At 38.1% G+C, this 20,696-nt stretch overlaps 1 protein-coding gene across 1 annotated transcript; it reads left to right on the forward strand.

Annotated features, from left to right (window-relative positions):
* Positions 1–10,005: 10,005 nt before the first annotated feature.
* LOC108652594 (androgen-induced gene 1 protein) lies at positions 10,006–10,771 on the forward strand. Its single transcript, XM_018102816.3, has one exon. The coding sequence runs from the start codon at positions 10,063–10,065 to the stop codon at positions 10,732–10,734; it is 672 nt and encodes a 223-aa protein (XP_017958305.1). The 5' UTR covers positions 10,006–10,062; the 3' UTR covers positions 10,735–10,771.
* The last annotated feature ends 9,925 nt before the right edge of the window (positions 10,772–20,696 follow it).

Here is a 20,696-nt window from a genome sequence, read left to right on the forward strand (position 1 = left end):
TATATTTCTTCGTACATATTTCTTTTTAAACTGCCTAAAGATTTATAAAGAATATTTGAAAAGTCAATTCTGAATTATGCTGAAGCAATAATTCCCCTGCAAACCGTATTATATTTAATATATTCATGTCTAATCTACAGCACATCCAAAACCCCAAATTGATTTAATATCGAAAATATCAAACAGATGTGATTTCACTCAACTTCTGGAGGCAGAAAAAACTTGAAGTTCCAGTTAATTAGCAGCAGCTGATGCGACTCTTGAGTTGCTGCCGCACAGCGTCGAAAATCAAAAGAGAGAGAGAGAGCGAGATTGAGCGAATGAGTGAGTGTTTCGTGCTCTTGAGTAAGTTTTGTTGTATATTCTCTTAAATTGAACTCACTCAATGCTCTTAAGTGAATAATACGCTCAGCGCACGCTCACCTCTCACTCACTCTCTCTCTCTCATTTTGACTGTGACTCTCCATTCTTGTGGCTTTGAGTCAGTCTACACAGCACACCGACTGAGTATGAGTCTCTGCGTTTATGTGCTAAGTGTAAGAAAACTTGGCAATGTTTCCATTTTACCTATCTTCGAATAAGCAGCTGGTAGCCTGACTAACTCACAATGTGCTCAAAGTGTTGTAAATATATAATGATTTATGCACGAATGCAGCCCTATAGATCGTCTCTTATTGCTAGGCAAATAATGAATTCGCACATAAATCTAATATAGGTCTGCATATAGATATATGTATGTATGTATGTATGTGTATTTATCTATATATACATCGACATAATGAAACTAACTAGACAGCGTGTCGTTTATTATTTTGCGTGTTTACTTTTTGTTGTTGTTTCTTTTTGTCACTTTTGCCAGACGACTTAAATTTTATGTGCAAATATTAAATTTAGCACACATTTAACAACAAATGATGCAAATAGCTAGAAAAAAAAAAAACATAATAATAAAGAAAAAGAAAAATCGTTAACAAGCAATTATTATGAGTTTGTGCAGAGTATTCAAATTAAAGTTGAATATCTAGGAAAATTTTAATGTAAATATTTGATTTGATGGTCAACTATTTTTAAGCAATTTATGATTTGCGAATATAGTTCATTGCCTATAGTAACAAACAAAATATGTAAAATATAATTTTCAGCATTAACTTTAAAGCATATAAAATATAAAGAGGAATGCTGAAATTTCGGTTTTATAATAATAAAATGAATAAATTAAAAATAATAAATAGAAATAAATCTATAAAATTATTGAAAAACAAATGCATTTATATACAAAATTATTAAAATATTAATAATTAATGAAAAATATATTTTTTTAAATAATAATAATAATAACTATTAAAATTTAAGTCAATTCTGAAGGGTTAGAAGTTAGGGTACTTTTGACTAGCTGTAGCCTTAAAGTTTATAGATTCGATTAGATGCACAATGCGAAATTTTCGCAGTTTGCGTATTTGCTCAGTGCTTAAGGAACTAATTTGAATCCAGTAATATTTGGTAATCATTTGAGTATTGCTGCAAACTGAACTTAAAAAATTCCACTATCAATTGATTGCATTATTTTGACAAGAGTTAAACTATTTCTTCGTTTACAATGCACAACTATTTGTATTTGATTAAATTCTAGTTTAATTAACTTGAGTAAATTATGTTCAGTTCAGTTAAGCGCTTTAGTAGAAAATACTTAGGGTTAATAAAAGTACATATGCATACTTTATGTATAGATTATCCACGGATATATTTTGCATTTCAGTTTCATTAAGACATCAACATCTTATTACACTCCCAAGAGGGCACTGCATCTTCTCTCTCTTTATCTTTCTCTCTCTGCGTATACTGCTTTTCTGAAATGTCCGTCTTGCTGTCCGTCCGACTGTTCGTTCGAGATTATAGCTGTTATTATAGCAGTCAAGTTTACATATTACCCTCCCAAGCAAGCATCGTCAAACTGTCGATTAATTCTCCGCTATCTCTCTCTCTCTCTCTCTCTCTCTCTCTCTCTCTCTCTTTGCTTCTTTCTCTCTTTCGTTTTGTCGTGTGGCAATTTTCAATTGACAAATCGTGACCATTTTGTAACGTATTTCAGCAATTACAATCGGTCAACTGTCTTTTCTTGTTCCACTTAAGCTTACGCACACGCACAAACACACACACACACAAACACACACGTACTTATAAATAATCTAACTAAATATGTACACTGCAATTAGTACAAATGTCTATTGTAAATATTTGAATGTGCGCGCGCAGCTTATCAGCCGCAAAAATACGAAGAGTCTCTGCACTGAAATGAAAATGAGTGTGAATGCGACCGGGTGTGCCTTTACCCGTGTGTGCATGTGTGTGTGTACTTAGGTTATATATAAATATGAGCGTATATACTATACATGCATATACATAAATCTATGCATATAGAGTATGACATCTGCGCGACTGTAGCGATAAGATGAGTCTCATGGATTCGGAACTTTGAAGACAGCACGGGGCCGTCGCAGTCAGTCGTGTCGGAAAGCTTTGATAGTTGATGTTTTTGTTTGTACGCCGCTGCGTCTGGCAGCGAAAATTTTTGTTTTTCCTTTTTTCTTTTTTGAAAATTTTAACCGACCCTCCCACCAGAAAGAAAACCCCTTCACCCATGTTAGTTTTTATTTTATTTTGTCTTGGTATGGGTTTATGAAAAGGTGCGATAATTTGTTATTTAGCTAAAGAAAAGGGTTTGCTGGCTGTCAACAAGGGCGCTGCCTTATGTTTGAACTAGTTTTTTAATGTTTTCCGCTGTAACACTAGAACTTACTTCATTTACATAACATTTAAAATAGAATTTGTATATGCCTTCCAGTAGATAGCCAGACAGTAGATAGATAGATAAATATACATATGTATATGCGAAATAGTCTTTACGTTTTTTATCTGTGCAATAAAATGAGTTTGATTGAAATTTCAATCTTGATTATTGAGATATTTCTTTGAGAAAGTGTATAAAATCAAACAAAAAGTGTTTGTATATTTTTTAATTTGTGAATAGTTTTCTTTTTTTTTTTCATTCGTTCTGCAAGATATATTTTTATATTAAATATTATATAAATTAAACTTATAAAATTATATGGTTATCCAGCTATGTAGCTTCTAATATGAGTTTATTGTTAGATCATGCAAATGAACTAGAAAGGAAATATATATACATATATACTATTATTCAAATTCTGTTAATAAAATTCCAAGTTAAATTAAATAAGTCGTATATCTAGCGATAGTTCGGATAATAATAAATTTTATACAAATGCAGTCATAAATGGGAATACATTTATTCATGTTTATAGTGAATATTTGCGGTACATATTTATATTTATATAAAGTTTAGTAAGTCTATAAGATTTTAGTTTATTCTCTTATAGCATTCAATGTGTACAACATATGCTATTCAAGCAGCTTGTATTGATTTTCTACTGACAATTACTTATCGTTGCTCATAGAATACATAAACATACATATGTATATATATGTATGTATGTTATATATATAAATTGCTTTTCATGTCTTCGAGTTGTTCTTATCATGCTCGTAATTAACGTGTTCTATTTTTAGATGTCGTCTTTTAGTTGAGCGCTACGTTTCAGTCCATTATCAATTGAATCATCAATTGACTTTTCAGTTTGATGTGGCTGTTGTTGTTGGCATTGCTGTTGTTGTCGTCGTCGGACTCGTCAACGAGTGAAACGACTGCGAGTGCGCACAAAGAGATTATCAAGCTAAAAAATCAACAGTAGCTGCCTCTGCCTCTCATCTGAGTATTGCGGCAATATAAAGACAACTGCTGCTGATACTGATGTTGCTGTTGCTGCTGTTGCTGCCGTCGCTGTTGCTGTTGCTGTTGCTGTTGCTGCTCTTGTTGTGGCAGCATCTGTTGTTGATTGTTATTTTTGCTGTTGATTTAATAAATTAAAACCCGTAAATTAACTGTGAAGGCAAAACGACGCGCGACAAATCAAATAAATAAATAAATGGCAAGCAAAAGCTAAAGGCTCCAACAACAACAACAACAAAAACTACAGCAGCAGCAGCAACAGAAACAGAAAGGGATAGAGAGAAAGAGAGAAAAAAGAGACAGACAGCGCGACAGAGAGAAGTAGAATTTGCAAATTGATGCTGGCCTGAACATTAATTGAACAATTCTAAAAAAAAACATTGTACGCTCTGAACTCTATCTATTTCGGGCTTGGCCTAGACTTAGTTTAGTTCAGAGTAGATTACGCTGCCTGTATAAGGACGGAACTAGTAGAACATAAAGGGGTCTCATATTTTATTTTATTGTATTCCAAACTGAAGTAAATAAATTATCATCAATTCGAGTTTTCAATTCATCAGTTTATAAATAGAGAACCGCTGAAGCCTTGAATATGTAACCGATACTTTTACTTATACATTTTCATGTATAAAGCTCTACACCGACTTCTATTTATCGTTATATTTACTCTACTATTTATAATTTTGTTCATACTTGTTTTTATACTTAAACATAAACTCTTATATGTATACCCATACTGATACTTATATTTAGACTAATGACTTACTTAGACCTTTAATTATAATGTTTATAAATATTATATTATATATTTATATATTATATTATATTTAAATTACGTACATATAGACATTTACGGTAGAACATACAAGTTTTACTTATATTTATACTATACTATTATGAATAATAACTCATACTTATACATACTCGAACATATACTCTCTAATTTATATTTATAATTTAATTACTTTTAATGCTCATACTAATATATGCATATATATATTTTTATACTGAGGATGGTCTGACTTTTGCTAGTCATACATAACTGTCTTATATCTTTCGTACTTATACTTAGGCTGCTTCTAATACTCCCACTAAGAGCTACATCACATACTATTTCTAATTACATTTTTACTTATGCATACTTTAATGAAAATCCAAATATAAATTTTCTTTATACACATTCCTAATTATGCTTGACTAACACCTCAATTTATTCTGATTCGTATTCATATTTTGGCTATGAGAGCTATGAGAGTTCCCAGTCATCCTTGAGGGCTTTCACATCTATCAGAGTGCTTCTCCGCCCCGTTTATTTGTGTAAAGTCCTCTCACTTTTCAGCTGCTATTTGCATTGTTATTGTTGCTCGCGGCATCCCCATGAATTTCAAAGAGATGGAACATTTGTGCGGCTTCCCATAGTTGCTGTTACACTAACTAATATTTAGGGGCTAAGACCGAAAATTAGCACACGTGTGCAGGCTGCTCGGCTGACTCAATGATAAAGCCACTAAGCCAAAGGTATGCGACCCATGGGCAATTGTACGCACACACACATATGAGCATTTGAATATCTGTGTATATGCCCACATGCATATCGGGTATATATGCCCATCAATATCCCACCCACGGCCCTTTGGCGAGCTGCCTGTTTATTTAGCCACAGCTGGCAGCCCGATGACGACGAAGACTTATCAATGGGTCCCATCTGTGTTAATGATGCCATGGCGCTCTGATAACCGTTAGGTATCAGGCCGTACCGGCACGTGTGCCCTGTCTGCCAATCCATGTGTGTGTGTGTGTGTGCTTGTGTGTGTTCGTGTGTGGGGTGTGGCAGTCATTTCGTATGCCCCCAATTCCTTCTCCACTCCACCACTTGGTGTTTGTATAATATCAGCTGTGATAAAACCTTTGGTAAACTTGAGTCCATCGGGCAGTCAATCGTCAGCTTTGCTACAAAGTCGTTAACCCCTTTTGGTAGGTAATGCAGCATGATTGATTTATCACTAGGGTCGACCAGGGTCCATTCGCGAGCTGCTGCAGTTCACAAGGGGCCCATAACTTAATTGACTAGAGTGCGACTGCGACTCCGACTGCGACGGCAACTGCGAGTGCGAGTGTGACTACGAATGGGGGGCTCTGAACGGTGTTTGCTGAATCAAATCATTTCACTATTTTCATATTGATCGATCGTTTTTACGAGGCCTCAACATACCTTTAATAATGACTCCAGTGCTTATTTGCTGAAGGGGGAGCTTCACCCGGAGCTATTAGATAGAGGTATATGTGCTTTTGTTGTGTGAGCTTCTAGGGGGGTCATGGAAGATAAGAATTATAATCAAATAGCTAAATGGATGCATGAAGTTTATTTACCTACTATACATCCGATAAAAATTGTACTCATACCATATACCTATTGCGTTTTCTTAGCTTTGAACCAATCGATAAATCTCAACTAATATTCAAATAATGGATAGATTTAGCTAATCTATATAAATGTGAAAGCATGCCATATAAATATCACTATAATAACTTTAGTCTAACAACAAACATGCTTCTCTCTCAGCTATCGATTAACGATTTCTAGTTATCGAAAACTGTCACACATATCAACTCATTATCAAATTGCAAATATCGACAAACTATCATCACCTCTGATCACATGATTATAGGTCCATACATCATTTTTTTCGTCTAACAATTGATCGTCTATCGATACATCGATGTTGCAAGTCTCTGCTCTCAGCTCGCAGAGCGTACTCGAACATAAATACTTGAGTGTGTTGCACTGGGACATGTGTTGCCGGGCGCCATAAAGCGCCACTCACAGACGGCATACATACATATGTACATATATTGTATAGCCTATAGCCTTTTCCTTCCCGTCTCCTTCTCCTGCTCCGCCTTCTACTCATCTATCGGCCCCCATTTGTAGGACGCTTGGGGCAATCTGAAGTGCGGCACTTCAATTCCAATTCGACAGCAGCCAATTGCAAATCGCAGATGAGACAAGAACAAGGCTCGGGGGCGCACTCCAAATGGCAGTTTTTGTTTTGAAGACGTCCTGCGTGTTGTTTTTGTTTTCGTTGCTGCTCCTGTTGTCGCCTGTTTCTGTCAGCTTGCCTTATCCACTTGGGACACGAGGCAGCTGCAGCGAGGGGGTCGCTACGGGGCATAAACTGACATACAGTGCAGCTTTTGTTGCTGATGTAGTTGTTGTCATTGTTGTTGCTGTTGTTGCTGTTGTTGCTGGCGGTGCTCCAAGGCCCCTTCACATATCCTGTGCAGAAATTGAAAAACTACTAGAGCTAACTTCAATTGAGACGTGCTGCTGCTCGTCCGAGCCTGGCCTGTCCGAGCCACGGAACGGACACTATGATTGAAATTCCGAGCACTGCTCGAGGCGCCGCATCCCCGCCAGCCCAAGGGAACAATCCGATAAACACTTGAATACAAAACCGTTTGATGAGTGAACGGAACAACGAGCGGGCAGCTCTTGTAGGCCCTAGATGCTCGCATTACAACTAATTACGACGAGGATGAGAGCAGCGACGGGTATGGACACAGAGATGGAGACGGGGACAGGGCGCAACGAAATCAATATCGAAATTGTGCGCGCTACGCCTTTCAGTGAGGCCATTTCGCCATTTCGTTTCGTTGGCCATATGCTCGAGCCGGGTCGAGTCGGGTCGAGCCGTGTTAGTCTTAATTACAGCTGAAGATGCGCTCCGATAAGGCTACAAAGCGAATGGCCTGGAGGCTGGGCGCCGCCAAAGGAAAAACAAATAAATATTTACAGTGCGCACTCGCATTTAATTGCCCTGCGGTTGGGCTGCCACTCGCTGACCACACAGCCCTATGGCATATGGCGCTGAAATGTGAGTAGCGGCTCACTTCGGTGATTGCCACGTGAGTTGCAACGGACAGGCGGTCGATGGCAGACCAGATCAGCTGGCCAAAAAGATGAAACCATTAAGAGATCCCTTACTCAGTGAGACCCTGTCCATTTTACAGCTGATATTTTGCAGTTCCTGAATGTAAGTGAACCACGTATATCGATTTGGGGTTGGCTCTTCGAACATGAAATATGAATTATGGGATTTTCAGCCGATTTGAAGGCGCCATCATCGAATATTTATCATATAAAATAGTCATAGATCACGAAATTTGGCAAATAGATGTTTATTAGCTTTTATTAATGCTTACTTAGCACAAATTGGGTTTCATTTATTATATTTTTTTTATTTAGTTAGTATTTTTCAAATTATTTCTAGCTAGTTTCTACCTATATCTTATGATTACATTGGTATATTATGTGTATGTATATTACTGAGTATGATAATATTTTAGTGAATTAGTTATAGAGTTATACACATGGAAATTGCAAACTCAAATTCAAACATTCCTAGATCTTCCACAATCTTTAATCTCTATCGCGAGAGTAGAGTTATGTTTATGTCGATTCTATCTTAAGATTAACCTGATTATATATTTATTTATGCCAACTGGAGTCTTAAGGAAACGCAACTATATTCCTTTCTTCTTTCTAGGTACTAGAATTTCCCGCTCTTCCAGTTTGCTCGCTGTTAAGACTATCCATAGTTAGAGTCCATCCAATGGAACGATGAATATATCGATGAATAATATAATATAATATCGGTATATAATGCAATAATAATAATAGTCATAATATTATAATATCTTCCAATTAAATTGGAAGTCTATACGTTTTACTATGGTCCTATTCGATATATTCACAATGTCATCATTCAGTCGAGCTAGAAGGTTGTCATCTTTCAGTAGCATGAAAACTGCAATTTGTTTTGCTTACGTTTAGGCTTTGCACATGAAATGTTATAAGAGACAATATTTTCATTTCGAATAATGGCTCAGCACCTTGCTGTGTACTTCGGTTCCATTATCGCACCCACACACACACACACACATAGCCAAAAGGCAAAAGGGAAACGACGAGGCAGAGAATAAAACATGACGCAATAAAGACGTTTACATTCGCCTGAGACATGGGGTTAGGTCTGTGTCCTTTTCGCTAAGGATGCGCCTCACTGTTGCTGATTCTTTTTGTTTGTTTACTTTTTATTTACATGCGGCGCAAGTAATTTTTATATTTGCACAATAAATGTGGCGGCCTAATTGAGTTAGAGGCGTTTCGTGTGTGTGCGTGTGTGTAAATACGGCAAAAGTGACAAGAGTCCTTGAGCAGCACAAAGTTGCCTCCTCCTTTTGTTTGTCTTCGCTCTGTCACAGCAAAAGTCCCAAGCCAAAGAAAAATAATCTGAAAAATGTTTCACTAACAAGACAAGTAAACGCTGAAGTATTCAAGTTAACTTGACAATCTGTTAAGCCGCTTAGGTTTTCTGATGCACATTCAAAAAGCATTTGAAAATTTTCATATTGGAATCAAAAGTAATCCTAATCGCAAAAATACTATTAAAAGTTTTTCATTTAAATTTTGTTTGCTGATGTGCTACATTTGCATTGATGTTTTATGGAACATGTTTAAGATAGAGCTAAAAATATGATTTACTTTTAATTTGAATTTTGATTTTTGTTGTAATAAATTTGCATTAAAAAATTGAGGTTTAGTTTTAAGAAGGAATTCAGCTGCAATTTACTGAGAGCAGATTAAAAATTGAGAGACATAGAGGGAAGGATATAAACAAAGAAAGAAAAAGATAGACAGAGGGAGATAGAAGATAGATTCCTTGTACCATGGAATTGCCAACTTAGAATGTGCATTACCTAAAAGCTATAAAAAGAAGACTAAAATCAAATTCATAATAAAGGTGGGCGGATTAATTACAGCTTACTTAAAAGGAATTGTTAGTCAATTGACATATTGTTTAGTTTAAGACAGATTGTAACTAAAATAAAAAATTTCCTCTATCAAGATGGAAAATATATTTAAATGACATTTGTATTTTAAGCTAAAGCAAAACTTAATCAAAAGATGGGAACTCTGAACAAAAATTATTATTATATTAAACTTTACATTATATTATTATATATATTAAACAAGACCTTCGAAATATTTTGTGTGGAGGCTGGAAAAATTAAACTAAATGCCATTCAGCCAACACAAGGTGCCATGACGATTCTTGGCAAGAGTATTAACAACCTTAGCAAATCAAGTGTGTAACTGCAGTCCATAACGTCACAGCTGTTGCTAGCTTATGCCCTATTTACGCCATTGACAATTCGTAGTCCAAGGGGAGCAACGTTTGTGGTTAGCAAATATGCATAAGAAGAGCCTCGTGCTCCACTTGTTGGCCGGCGTGCATCTTGGATATACGGTCTACTATGAGTACTTTTATGTGCAGATGCCATACCTAGCCACATATTTTGGAGTGCTGCCGTCCGTGGGTGGTAAATTTAAGTACCTGACCTTTCTCAACGGAGTGCTGCAGTGCATTTACTATCTGATCGCCATTCTGCACGATCTGCTGAGGCTGCGCAGACTGCGCCAGCTGCGGGACTATCTACTGGCCAGCCTAGTGCTGCCGCTGGCCCTAACTGTGAGCTTGACCTTCTGGACGCTGTGCGCCATCGATGGCGAGTCGATATTTCCGTCCTTCATTGAGCAAATCTATCCCGAGTGGCTCAATTGGACCATGCACTGCGGTGTCTCGATCTATCCGTTGCTGGATCTGTACACCAGTGCACATCAGTATCCGAAACGTAGACATGGTCTTTTGGGCCTGACGACTGCCCTCCTGCTGTATCTAATCTGGATGTATTACGTGGTTAACTCCACGGGCAAATGGATCTATCCGTTCCTGGGCGCACTGCTGCCAGTGACACGGATTTGCTTCTTCGCTGTGGTCATCGTGTCGGCCTTTGGCTACTACCTGGCTGGCGAGCGTATAAACTGCGCGCTCTGGATGTCCTCCAGGGAGAGTGGGCCCTAAGGAATAGTTCCTAATAAAGCAATTTCCGTTTTTCCAATTCATGTTGACTGCTTTGGGGGGTTGGGGGTATTAAATTTGCATAGAAATGCGCTGAAGCCGACTCGCTGCTCGAGGGCCAACGGAAATTGAAGGCAATAATAATGACAATTGACTTGTCAAAATGTTACGAGTGCCAGAGCGAGTCCGAGTAAAGCAAAAACCAAGCCCAAAAACCAAATGCGAAGCGGACTGTGCTGTCCGTGCCAAGGGTTGGCCTGCACTTTTGTCAAGGTTTGAGGTTTTCTTCTTTTCTTTTGCGGTCGTCGAAGCGTGGAATTAACTCAAATCGATTCGCTGCACTCGAACTCAAGGGACGTGGCAATGCTTAGGGTTATAAACGTAGAATCCACTTTAGGGGCTTTCAGTTTTTCAATTGTTACAGTCGAAAACCTTACCGAAAACCTTGACCATGACAAGTGTATGATAATTGTATAGTGTGTGTGTGTGTAAGTGTGCGCTTGTGTGTGCTCAGAGTGTAAGAAAATTATATAATTTGTTCCCATAGTTTCTGGTAAGACACGATTGAAAGGTAAAATTCAACGGGTTCTGATTTGCGGCTCAGAAAAACAAAATATTCTCAAATGAAATCCTGAGAATAACTTATTCATTAGCGTAGGCAGTTAATACTAACCTTAACTATCTGAATCCTAAAAAAAAAAAATCCATTTGACTAGGACTTTAATTTAATATAAGGGATCTTTTAAGAAAGTATTGATTCACAGTTATTAAATTTATTAAAGTTTAAAATAATCTTATTTGTATTTTATATACGTATCAGAGAATCTCTTTATTCTGATCCACGTACTCAAAGTAAAGAAAGCTCTTACATCAACCGAATAAATTTAAATAATTTTTAATTATTCTTAAATAAAAAATAAAATAAATTAAAGGAAATAAATAAAAAATGAATAAGTAAAAAATAATATCAGAAAAATAAGTCCTCAGTAACTTGAGAGCTTCTTCAACTGATAATCGAAATATGTTTAACGGCAGTTAGAGCCAAACAAATCGATTAACATGAACTGATTGTTGCGAATGCATTTCCCACATTCGATGCGATTAGTCGAACCTTTTTGCTCTGTTGGTGTTGTTGTTGTTGTTGTTGTGAGCGAATGCCAATTCGGATATGCACTTCGATACAGATTTAGATACATAAATCATTGGCCGGCAGCTGTTTTTGGGTCACGTGTAGAGCTCGCTCGGGAGTCGAAATTCAGCTGTGAATGGCTGAGAAACAGCTGAAAAGGTTGGCTAGAGCAAACCCCGAGCATGCGTCCCTCAATCCTTTCAGCTTCAGTACGAGGCTCGTTTGGGTTTCAACGGAAAATGGGAAACAGTAAATGGAAAACATGCGGCGCACCCACACGCGGCACTTGTGCTAAAAATATTTCAATATTGAATGGGAACAGCTGAAATGCATTCGCACACACACATAGAGAGAGTGAGAGAGAGAGAAGGTCGCATGCCTGGGATTTGTTTATGGCAGGCCGGAACCAGTCGAACGTTACCGGAAACGTGTTTCATATGTCAGAGGAAATGCTGTTAGCTGCCTGCGCCTGCGTCTGCGCCTGCGCTCGCTCATGAATGGGCATTGGCAAGGACATGGGCAACGGGACTCGGGACTCGGGACTCGGTACCGAGAACGATGAGAAGAGCAGCACTCAGGTACTCGAGCCCAGCATGCAAATGAACCGACAAAAGAAACACTGGGAACGAGGGCATCAATTGAGTCATATGGCATCGGGCGCATGCCTGCCTCAGGGGCTGCTGAGAGGATGTGCCAGGATCTGTGTCAGCTGTCGATCGTGCAGTCGCTCGACCCCTGGACTGGCTTCGCCTGGCCTCGCATTGTTCACTTCCACGCACGATTGATTCAATTGGCGTGCTACCCCTACCCCCTCCCCACCTCCTGCAGCTACACATCAACGAGTCAGCCATTGCGGTCTGTATGTCGGATAGCTTTTATTTCAGATATGCGAAAGTATATGTATGTGTGTGCATATATTTTTTATTTCGATCTCTCCGCCCCGGCCCGCCTCGCCTCGCCCCGTTCCCAATAATTTGTGCAAATATTTTGTGAGCCGCTGGCAAACAATGGGATGCTCCTTTGTGTCCTCCTGCTCGCCGCACACAAATTGTCAATTTGTCACCCGCGTGAATTGCAGAGCCGTCCGCATGGCATGCAGCAAACAGTTACAACAATTGCCCGATGCGAGTATCTTTCAGCCATCGTGCCGGAAAATTGTTTATTTATTGTTATTCATCGCCAACGTCGACCTCCTCGTCGTCGCCGTCGCCGTCGCCGTCGTCGGCTCTCACAATGCAATTTCACGTTTAATTGCGTGCGTCTGTTCTACCAAACGATTTTATAACTCTGAAACTCGCAGCGGGGCGAGCAAAAAATGCAGGCTGTTTGTTTTACCAATCACACACAAACACTCACTCACTCACACACACAGGTAACATTTTAATGATACGGCCAAACAATTCCCAGACTTGTGCGAGTGAGCCGTACGCATATAAGTAGATAATGATATTTCATACCCTGCCACAAGCTGTGCACAGGAGTGTATCGAATACTTATCTGCATTAAGAGCTTGTTTCGCATAGCCCAAGAATCGAGTCTATATATGTATGTTATATAGAGTGAATGTATACATATATAGTATTAATTGAAAACAAGAGCTTATGCTATCTGCTGTCGGCTTTTATATATTTATTTCACTGTTTCATTATTCTGCTATATATTAAAGCCACTGATTCTACATTTTGCTGGAGAGTTAAAGGAGGTGTGAAGGAGTTTGAAAATGATCAAAGCTCTCCGTTTATATATAGAACCCATATTATAGATATATTTAGCTATTTTTTCAATGCATTTAAGCGGAATTAAGTAGTATATAAAATATATAAATGTCAAGGTATTTGTAAATAGATATGCCTAAAAACATTTTTGTTCATTGCTCATATTTCAGATGTATAAAAATTCTAAAATTAGATGACAAAAATATAATAAATATATTAATAAATAATATTAATAAATAATATTAATAATAAAAATTCTAAAATTAGATGACAAAAATATAATAAATATATTAATAAATAATATTAATTATTATTATTATTATTATTATTATTATTATTATTATTATTATTGTTATTGTTATTATTATTATTATTATTATTATTATTATTATTATTATTATTATTATTATTATTATTATTATTATTATTATTATTATTATTATTATTATTATTATTATTATTATTCTTATTATTATTATTATTATTATTATTATTATTATTATTATTATTATTATATTAATAAATAATAATTAAAATTTAGAATAAAAAGTTTAAATAAAAATATGTGTTATATATTATATTTATGTTGGTTATGAATGTAAAGAAAATATATAATAAAATTTTTAAATTGTTATCTTAAATAAATAAGATTAAATGGAAAAAACAATATATTACAAAGAAAATTCAACTACGAACATTTTGCTATGTCAGCTGAGTTTTGACTGCAATATTCTGCTCAGATTTGCAAAAAAATAGTTTAATGAGATGAGTCAATTTGAAGAAAAGTCTTTCAGGCGACTCTTTCATATCTCAATGAGCGGAAGTTTCATTTCAAAGATATTCAATTCCGTTTTGCTTGAGCTGGATTCGTGAACGTTGCCTGTAATCAGTCTTGAAGCGTCTCCTGCTGGTGCTCCTGCTGCTGCTGCTGCTGGTGTTCCTTCAAAGACAACGATTCCCCTAGTGCACCCGTTGCATCATTCATCGGCCCCTTTCCCCTTCATCCGACCATCGCATTGTCTTCTGTCAGCATTGATTAAACTTTCTGTCTGCGCTTGTCTCGCACGACGCGTCGCTGCTCCCCGTTGCATGCGTGAAATTTCGCCCATGTTGCACAAATTGATGTTGCATGCCGCTGACATTGTTGTTGCTGTTGTTGTTGAAGTTGCCTGTGCTTTTGTTGTTTCGCTTGCTGCTGCGCTGGTGGCATGTTCGCGAAAAGTCATGCGATTTCCTCAGACGTGCGCAATTAGGGTGGGGATAGCCGACCCCTGACAAGACGACCCTCCTTGTCGGTCGACCCTACACACAGGGGGAAACTTGTTTTCAATTTTTTTACGCTTTCTTCTTCTTCTTTTTCGCTCTTTTTTCTGTAACTTCAGTTAAGTAAAGGCAAGCAAAGTATTCAACTGCTGGCGCACACTATTAACCCAATTAATTGCAAAAGTTTAGCAGCTCTGATTAGAATCAGCTGCAAACATGATGACTACAAAGCGTTACGACACAACAGCTCCAAACATTGGCGAACTCATGTTTATGCTTAATCGCCTCGATAAGGTAGCGAAACTTACAAAAAGAAACAAAAATTACAAATGACCTGAGCACAGAGATAACAGAAGGCATTTAATTCGCTTGTCAATTAAATATTATTGTTATATTATATAAAAAAGTTAATCTAAGCACTTCATATAATAAATAAAAGCTAAAAAATCAACATATAAGATATTTATATATTTAATATTTTATATGAACGGCTTCGAAAACCAAATACTTTTTAATTAAAAGGATAAATAAAATATCTGCCACTCTACTGCTCCTGCTACATGCAAAATGTCCAATTTGCATAGATTCCTTTCAGCTGCCAGCTGAACGGCAGGATTAAAGATTCTAAACTATATAATATTTAAATGGAAAGCCAGGCAGCGCCATTTGCCCTTGTCGTTGAGCACGTTTGAGAGTGATGCGAATTTTTTCGCATACATTTGTGAGCAGAAGAAAAGAAAAATTTGTAAACATCGTTGAGCGGGGATTCTGTGTGTGTGGGTGTGGGAGAGAGACGGACAGAGAGAGAGAGAGAGAGAGAGAGAGAGAGAGAGAGAGAGAGAGAGAGATGGAGGAGTAGGCAACATGTGTTGGCCGTGCGAAGGGATTGGAGCGTGGCGTATCACGATTGCGGCAATCAACAAATGGAGCGGCAACCTCATTAGTCAAAAGGACGGAACAAAGCGCCGCAAAGAGGAATCACAACACAACCTACGAAGCCCCCCTCGCACAGCATAGCAGAGCTCAGCTCAGCACAGCTCAGCTCAGCTGCCAACCATTTGTACAGCTCCTCAGCGCGGTTGTCGGCCTGCAAAGAGGATGTGCGGCATATGTGGCCACATTAGTCAGTGGGTCGCTGAGTGGGTGAGCATGAGCATTCACTTACAGATGCAGAGACACACATACACACACACACTCTGGCACACTCGTGTACACACGTGCGTGTTCGCGAAATGGTCTCGTTGGGGTAAACGCAGCGGAAATTGTATATTTTTTACTCGCAAAGCGAAAAAAATAAATCATATGCGTGAAATGTTTGCAATGCCAACGAATATACCTCCGCGATGGCACACAACGGACTAACAGGACAGCATCAGCAGCAGCAGGTGCACAGTGGCACAATGTCTATAGAGAGAAGTCAAAACTATGTAGGGCTTCAACTCAATATTTTGGAGATGTTCTCAATTGTCAGTTTATGACTTGAAAAAGGTTTTTTTTTTTTTTTTTTGTTTGCTACCCTTTAGAAACTTAACTTAAACATACACTCTGGAAGGTGGTAATCACATAATGAAATCCTTAATGAAATTCAAAGAACAGATATTGAGTTTAACTAGAAAATACTTGATAAGTTGTAGGTAAAATATGTTTCGATGACACTTCTCCCAGCTTCAGTGCTTGGTCTAGCAGACCTTTGTGTTGCAATACTTAAGCTGCAATATTTCAGGATATTTATAGCCTAAGAGTATGCAACATAAAATAATAACATACGAATTTTGATTTAAATTACTTGTATTAAGATGTTTCAATAGATGACATGATTGAATATTTTGTCATTGGCTCATCAAATTATTCGGTTGGCTCTTCAGAAAGTGATAAACGTGGTATAAATACAGAACTTATTTACTTAGCAAAATTAATAGATATCTGAAAAAAATGTTTATATAACTATAAATAGTAAATCTGAATCAACAAATAGTTGAGAAAATTTATTAAATTTGTTTATTTACTCAGCTACTAGAAATATCGTGGTGACATCCTGACCACAATTCTTTCGATGCCTTCAATCAGAGATAAGTGATTACATTATCAATCTGTCAGATTATCAAGCTCAGCTCACTGTGCTGACTACCAAATGCACAGAATGACAGCACAGTCCATGCTTTAGGACTGTTGAATAAAAAGAAATGGCAAATAGGAAGAACTAAAAGGCAAAAAAATCTCGTAACACAGTCACAGACACAATTACGCTCTGCTGCTCCTGCTGGCTGTGAGCAGCAAGCGCCAACACACGCCACATTCCCTGCCAGCCAAGGCACACATCACAGGGTATCCTCAGCGAGGAGCGACACATGGCTGCCTTGCGCCCGGTGCTCGGTGCCTGGTGCCTGGCGCCTGGTGCCCTGTGCCAGGGATCGGGCATCGCGCTGAAATATATATTTACATATTCACAAATGCAAACAATCCACGTTTGGTGTGGCGAAAATAAAAACGTCATGTTGTTTGAGCCTCCGCCGCATGATGAAGAAAGATGCGAACGGTAAATTGCTGTGTCGCTTGAGCGAGTGTGAGTGTGTGGAGCGGCGGGCGTGGCAGCGAAAGGGGCCGGGCTCGCTATGGCGTAAGCTGTAGCCAACATTTCCAGTTGCCACTTTGTAAAAGACGAGATGACAAAAAAAGAAAATGTTTAAATTCGGAATAGAAGAAGAAGAAGCAGCAAAAGCAGCAGAAGGTAAAGCAGGAAATTTTCACAGCTATGAAATCCATAAGCAGCAAGTGTTTCCTTCGGGAATAGATAAGGGGGATAAAGGCGATGGAGTAGTGGTTAAAGGTGGTGGAGCAGGAGCAGAAGCAGGAGCAGCAGCTTGTGGTTTGAACAGGATGAGCCGCTGCTTGCCTGTCTGTCAGCTGCTGCCCTCTCACAGCGCGCGCGCACACACACACACACTTACACACATATCTCAACGCTTTGCATAAAGTAATTTCGAGTGACAAGCGCGCATTGTTGGAATTTTTGGTGGCACAAGCAGCGCCGCTTCCAAGTTCCGCTTGTGCTCATGCTTATAAGAAATTCTATTTCTGTGATTGTCACACCCACACACACACACACACAGAGACACAGCCCACACACATATACTCCCACACTCTCATAGGTATATAAATTATGTGCGAAAACTTTTTGGTTAGCCACAGTCGCCGCACAGGTGCGACCAAGTTCGTCGTAGGCCCCGAGGGGCCATCGGGTAAACAAGTGACATTTTTAATTATGTCGCATTTGAAATGATGTAAAATATACTCTACACACACACACACACACACACACACACACACACACACCCACATACACACACAGGTATATACATCGTGTTTTCCCGCACTGTTTACGCGGCCGTCGCTTATTTATTTAAATGCATTTCGCGCGCCCTGTCACAGACGCCGCCCACCCACCAGCACCGTCACCACCACCTTGAACGCACCTGTGCACCACCTTCATCATCTGTAGTCGTATTTCAATTTATTGCCTGTCCTAACCTGATGGCAATTTAAATAATGTCCTGCCGGAATTGCCAACTGCCTCAACCTGACCCCCAGCCGTGCTCATTTCGACGCCTCACCTACAGCCACGCCCATTCATTTGGCATTGTCAGTTTTGGTCGCAGCTGGCTAAACGGAAACTGAATTCCAAATACTTATTTATTTAGCCTTGTACTAGAAAGTTTTCAAAGCAAAGCCAACTGCGTACATAACCCGTGTCAATTGAACGATATAGAAATAATTAATGTGTTAATTGTAGTTGACATCAAATATGGGCGATCTATTAACTTGTATACTGTATATTTTCTGCGAAAAGGAAAATGCGCGTTTCAAGCCTTAGAGTTAATTTTAATGACTATTTAATGACTATTGAACATTATTTCAAAACAATATTCAGATTTCAGACAAACCCAAAATATTATTTAAAAATTAAAAATTTTTTTATATGCTAAAGCTGTTAAAATGTATGCAAAGCAAAGAAAATTCCATGATATTTATTGAATTTTCGCACTTACTCAAAACATTATGGATGAAGCGGTAAACTAGTCAACAGAGATCGGAACATTATTTTCTTCACATATATTGCCCATTCTTATTTATTATATATAATGGAGATTTGGTCCTTATAACAGAGAGCCTAGCCGTAAAGCATTCTAAGCTGGACAGTATTTTTTTGCTATATATATAATTATCTGATTGAATTCCACTAGTTTGGCCTAAATTGGGAAATTGGCTTTGGGCGAGACACACAATTGTGGAACAGTGAAAAGGCTATGGACCTATTTCAGTTCTACTCGTACTCGGCTTTTGTTTTTGTATGTTTTGTTTGCTTTGTTTGGTTGCAATGAATGAAACGTGCTGCGATAGGAGAAATAGCTAGGCTAAAGGCAAAGTTTTTTTTTCGTTTTCTGCTGAACTTTTCAACTCGGCGAAACCTGACACTTGAAATGGAGCCAGGGCCCAATGCCAACATTAGCAATTGCTGCGGGCCTACTAAACCCACTGGGCACAGACGCACACACTTACAGTGGTCCAAGGAATGCTCAACTTTAATTATCAAAAAATTGTTTTCATGTGCGACTACTACAAAGTGTGTGGGCTGCCAAGTTGTTGCCTGTTTTAGTTTCAGTTTTAGTTTCGGTTTTGTTTTTAGTGCCAGGCGGCAGCAGCAGCAGCAGCAGCAACAAAAGCAGCAACAAAGTTGGCACAAAGTAATAAGTGCACGCCAAGGGAATTTAAATTAAGTTACAAACTTTGCATATTAAGCGCCTTATATACCCGCCCCGCCCCCGTGGTATCTACCGCCTGCCTAGCAAAACTAAACAAACTCGCTTGCAAATACAAACACAAAGCTCGAATGAAATTTACCAATACTCGCAGTTACCCTTTCATAACCCGCACACAACCACATAATGGGCAACACTGTTGGGTCTGCAAACACCCACACACACACACACACACACAGACGAGTAATGGTCCTACAACAACAACAAGAATGATGTGTAATCATGGTACGACTAATGCATACCCTGTACTAAAGCTCTCTAAAATCCGAATTTTTCACAATCAAATTTCTTCAATTTACAAATTTGTGCAGGAAATATATATATGTATATACTTATATGAATACATACATACTTATATGGATACTCTGTAAAAGTAACTCCCTCGAATCAACTAAATTGTTGCAGAACCCTCAAGACCCTTTTTTTTTTAAACTAGAAGTCCTATCTTTATATTTTATCTACATTTATTTATTTTTTAATACTCTTTAAAAGTTATGTTTAAAATATTGTTTTCTCCTTTTATTATAGGTAGATATTTTATTTATTTATCTATTGTATTTTTGTAATTTTAATACAATTACTTATACATATACATACATGGACACTATGGTTATTGGTTTATGTGTTTCTAAAACACAGTACAAGATACATACACATGAATGTGTGTACTTAAGAGTGATTTCATACCCGTTTTGTACAACTTACAGGGTATTGGAAAACATTATGCTCTTGGTTTTTGGACTGCTCACTTGAAGGCTCTCGTTTGGTGCGGAATGCAGCTTTGGGCATCGTTTGGCATTGGGTCGAGTGAGTTGAGTGGGTCGGTCGACTGTGCTGAGTGGGCCAAGAACTAAATGCGGCAACGAACGGGCTTACATGATTCTCATATTAATGCCAGGTCTGCTAGTTAGTGGGTAACATTCGTTTTCCGTTTGTGTGTGTGTGTGCTCGCTTTTTTTATTTCTTTGAATAGCTCCTGGGTTGAAGCCTATTAAAAATGATGTTTTGACTTGTTTTCAAAGCTGGTAATTGCAAACTTTG

Source organism: Drosophila navojoa, chromosome 4 (assembly GCF_054131105.1).
Source record: "Drosophila navojoa isolate 15081-1374.11 chromosome 4, UAZ_NAV_1.0, whole genome shotgun sequence".
In the NCBI taxonomy this organism is placed as follows: domain Eukaryota; kingdom Metazoa; phylum Arthropoda; class Insecta; order Diptera; family Drosophilidae; genus Drosophila; species Drosophila navojoa.